General features: G+C 38.8%; 1 protein-coding gene across 8 annotated transcripts; it reads right to left on the bottom strand.

Annotated features, from left to right (window-relative positions):
- Positions 1-1519: 1519 nt before the first annotated feature.
- Positions 1520-4588, bottom strand: LOC108627943 (phosphoribosyl pyrophosphate synthase-associated protein 2). 8 transcript variants are annotated; one of them, XM_018029560.2, is made up of 6 exons: positions 4420-4588; positions 4066-4165; positions 3575-3983; positions 3223-3495; positions 2942-3088; positions 1520-2866 (listed from the first exon to the last, which is right to left on the bottom strand). In XM_018029560.2, exons 2-6 carry the CDS (start codon positions 4140-4142, stop codon positions 2708-2710), a joined length of 1065 nt encoding a protein of 354 aa, XP_017885049.1. In that variant the 5' UTR covers positions 4143-4165; positions 4420-4588; the 3' UTR covers positions 1520-2707. The 8 variants fall into 8 exon arrangements, with proteins under 8 accessions (XP_017885049.1, XP_017885050.1, XP_017885048.1 ...); XM_018029561.2 differs by having other exon boundaries at positions 4407-4588; XM_018029559.2 differs by having other exon boundaries at positions 4396-4588.
- Positions 4589-4670: the final 82 nt, after the last annotated feature.

The following is a 4670-nucleotide window of genomic DNA, read 5'->3' on the forward strand; positions in this document are numbered from 1 at the left end:
TCATGTTTTCTAATAGTGTATGTCCTAAATTTAACGTTTAACCTGTTAAGTGTGTTTGACGTGTATACACGTCAAACCAAATCTCTATTACGGTGCGTTCGACGTGTATACTCGTCGTGAAAAATATAAAATTACCATCGATTATAAAAACTCGAAATTTTAATAAAATACAACAAGAATATTATTTTATTGTTTCTTTTATATTACCAATAGAACTGCTAAGTATTTTATACGGAGGTGGTGGGAGTCAGCCAAATGATAAGTGGTTGGTACATGTTTGGTCTCCACATTAGAGATTGTGGTGGACTGATTTTAATTCTGCACACTGTGGGGGCTTTTTAAAACTAAATTCTACGCTTAACAGGTTAAAATCACCTCAGGAACCTCCCATTAAAATGTGTACCGCTAGTCCTGGGACACCCTGTATATGCACTTCTATAACTTCGGAATCTTTTGTAAAATTTTGTAAAAGTTTTGTCTTATTGAGCAGAAAAAGCAATACTGGTACTGTCTAGGAACCTTCCTGATGCCAGGACCTGTCTGGGACGGGTAAAAAACGGATTACATATATAAATAAAACATGTAAGAATCGAAAATTGATATTTTACCATTATCACTTGTGAAAGTAATCTATTAATACGCTTGTTACGTGGGTTTTCTAGGTTGTACGTTTCCCGATAAATTTATAAAGTATTCGTGCCACCGCCAAAAAATGTTTAACAGTTGTAACAACAATGTGACATCTGTGCCTTCCGAACTTGTCTTTTATTGGACACCTAGCATAGTTTTAATTTTCTTAGCTTATCTAACGTTTAGTCTGCTTTGGACTGCTTATTCAAGAGCATACTCACGACTGCGCATTCTAAACATACATAAGTTAAGTTTGTATGCAGGGTGTCTTAGAACTGGTGATACATTTTTTTAATGAAGGTTCCTAAGATGATTTTGAACAATATTTCCCTTTGTCAAAATGTTGTTCGAGGCGTGGTTGTCGAGTTATTAACGAAAAACGCCCGACCAATCAGAGCGTCCGTATAGCGGGCGACCAGGGGAGCGATAACCGTGCGTCGCCGCGCCCGATGCGACGCTCGTGACGAGAACGTAGGATTAAAACAATAGTTACATGCAAGAGCAACTAAGAAATTGTTTAAATATTACAGAAAACAAAGCAATTAGTCGTTAGTTACGTTCGCTAAATAAATGTAACATACTCAATGAAATAACTAACAACTTTATAAATTACAGAGTAGCTAAAATTATAAAAAATGGAAAGAGAATTAGAGTTGAACTTAATCGTCGTTCGTCTTTGAGTTTACCTGCTCCTAGAAGAACGTCACTAGGTCAATGTGCCGAACCCCGATACTTGAAAATAACACACATGGGCAGCAGTGATGTTTCGAGCAGGTCATTGATAAACAATCAAGTCTCGAATTCCGATTCAGGATCAATTTGAGAATGGAACATCCGTACTTCTTTCTCTCGCTATATACATATATTAGCGTAACAAAAGTAAAGCAAGTGAATCTTACACGTTAATTTTTATTTATTCCATTTTTCTGGGTCGAAGGTCATTCAAAGGTCACATTGTGATACATAATTGAACTCGTTTAAATGTCGGCTACAATTACACAAGGAGAAAAGTATGCAGTTCGATGTAAAAAAATCGTTAGTGACCTTAAAAAAAAAAACCGAAAAACGTGATACAACAAAAAATAACGTTATGATGGCGATGTGCGTTCTTCGAAATTATTCAAGTTCCCATGTAGCTGAATTTCGTACCTTTAAATCCAACAATGGTATTCAAGTGTTCTGGGTCTCCTGACTCACCCTGTATAAGCCACCCTTGAAGGCAAAGAAATGAAAATTTTGACAAAGAAGGTCATCCGAAGGTCATGGTATCTAAGTCGTTGAGTTTGTCTTGATACGGACTATAATACTGTTAAGTCAAAAATACAAAGTGCCATTTAAAAAAATGAACGTGATTTTGACAATAGTAAAAAATATTTTCTTTCCAACTTTTTTTCTTGCAATGTATAGCCATTCGAAAACTGATCAACTTTTGTTGATAATATTTTTTTGTCAGATTGTCGCAAGTACTTGAAAAATCGTGAAAAGTGTTATATGGGACACCCTGTATATATATATAGAGAGAGAGAATAAAGAAAGGGCGATGTATACGCGTACATACATTCACGGACACGCGTCAGACGAGTCTCTCGCTGGAAATCGTGACAGGTGTGTAAACATGTCTTCCTTCATAATCTATCATCAATTTAATGATCCGTTTCACATGATTAAAATGCATCGTAACAGCCAGTCTGTCTGTAAACTAAAAAGTCTATAGGCGAGACTAACGTGGCAACTAATACTAATTATAAGGATCGATTGTTATAATAATCCACTTAATTAATAATAAAACAAGCACGAACAAGCGTCAGAACGTCAGAACAATCTTTGTGGATTTCAAAATCGGAAACTTCTAATAGACATTAAATCCAGCATCGCGCGTGTTTATGTATCTCATAGACCGTGGACAATCCTCGAAGCCCGTTAAACTGTCTCTAGACCACTCGATAAAACTGCAATGTCCGCTGTCGAGGTCGACCACTGTTAAATGACTGTGCTCTCGTGGTTCATCACGGATAAATGAACGCTCGGCTTTTATTCGTTCGAATATGGATCGGTGCGCTCTTCCTAGTAGTTCCGTTTAATCTTCCAAAGTGACGTTCTTGAATAAGTAGGACATGGATTCCTTGTTGTGAATACGTCTGATCGCTTCTGCCAGCAGGATGCTGATGTCCACTGTCTTTATTTTCGGACACTGCATCTTCTGGACATCGTGGGGCACCGTGTTCGTCACCACCACCTGAGGAGAACATCGAGATTAATCCAGGGTCTCCTAGGAAGAGGATGTAAAATTTCATTAGGATTTAAATAATACCTCGTCGATCGGTGATTCCTCGATCAGTCTGGGGGCGTCAGAGCTCAGAAGACCATGGGTAGCAAGAACGTAGATCTTGTACGCCCCCCTTTCCTTAAGAACCTCCGCGGCAGCTACGTAAGACTGTACGTCGTCGATCATATCATCCTAAGACCAAAAAGAAATATAAATAATCGTCAAAGATGTTAATCATTAAATCTAATAATAGCGTATCGCCATGATCGTGATGCTAAATAATTGTGAAGGATCTTAACGTTCCATTGAATTTGATAATAACGTACAACCATAATCGCGATGCGACCTCCCACATCTCCTACAACGTTGATCGGTGGCTTCTCCTTAGCTGGATGCATTGGAACTCCCACGCCTACTTCCATAGTCCTCGAAGCCAATGCCGGAGGAGAGTAACGTCCGTCGTTCATATCTGATTCGGCCTCTCTCTGTTCTCCGTGAATCACTGCTATTCCTAAACGGAGCCTCTCAGCGTAGCTTGTCGCTTTCTTCGCACTTCCCGGGTTCCTGGCTACTATTACCGAGTTGTGATAATCAGGAATCTATTTTAAGAAATTATTTCATTCAAAAATAATATTACATTCAATAGGTTTATAGGATGATTATTGAACATCTACGCACGGATTCTTGTATGTACTGTAACAGGAATGGGCTGGCCCTCAGATTATCTACTGGCACGTCGAAGAATCCTTGAATCTCCTTCTGGTGGAGGTCCATCGTAATTATATGTGTCAGTCCGCTCTTGCACAGCATCTTCGCTAGCAGCTTCGACACAATGCAACCTCGCTTTCGCATTTTGCACTGCTTAGAATAAGGTAAATAAGGGATGACTCCGACTATGTTCTTAGCCGACGAAGTCTTGCAGGCATACGCCATTATTAATAACTCCATTATGTTGTTGTTCACATCTTTGGTCCCCGTTTGGATTATGTATAAATCCTTGCTGCGCACCGAGTCGCTGATTTCTACCATGGTTTCACGGTTCGATTTGTGGTACACGGAACATGCCCCATGCTTCACTCCCAATCGACTGGAATCAGAGTTTTTATTATGCATTAAACATTTAAAATCGTCAAAATTTTATCCGGAATATATTTTGTACGGATATTTACTTTGCGATCAGGTTCGCTAGTTCCGGATGCGAGTTACCAGCGATTAAGACGATGTCCGATGACACCGGTTTGTCCATTTTATTTCTTCGTTTTCAGTGACCTGTACAATTGGAAACTTGTTGAATCATTAAAGTATTGTCTTTCAAGTATTGTTTGAATAATGGCTGCCTAAGAACGAGACTTGCGTGTATTTTAATAATGATGCTAACTTTAATCGATTGAAAGTGATATAGCTACGAGCTCGAGGTATTTACTAAATACCTCGTAAACGTTGGGAACGGTTAACCCCGAATTACATATTAAACTCAACGAAGCTAAAACGAAACTAACACTGTATGTACCATGAATACACACATGTAACGTTCTATTTTAATTTGTTTATTCGAATCTTGTTTAATCAATTATCTTATTTAACGGTTTTATCCCTTATTCGTTCTTGATGATCACGATTCGAGATGGCGTTGAAAACCACTAATCTATACTAATTAAATTAGAGATGAGAACGAGAACCAGTGGTGGCAGGTCTATGAGTGTCGGGCACATGGTTGTGTACCATGGACTTAAAGGACGGTGCATAGTCGAGGGGAACGGCTCCCAAAAGCGGA

This window comes from Ceratina calcarata, unplaced genomic scaffold (genome assembly GCF_001652005.2).
Source record: "Ceratina calcarata isolate Rehan_Ccalc_2016 unplaced genomic scaffold, ASM165200v1 scaffold48.2, whole genome shotgun sequence".
NCBI lineage: Eukaryota > Metazoa > Arthropoda > Insecta > Hymenoptera > Apidae > Ceratina > Ceratina calcarata.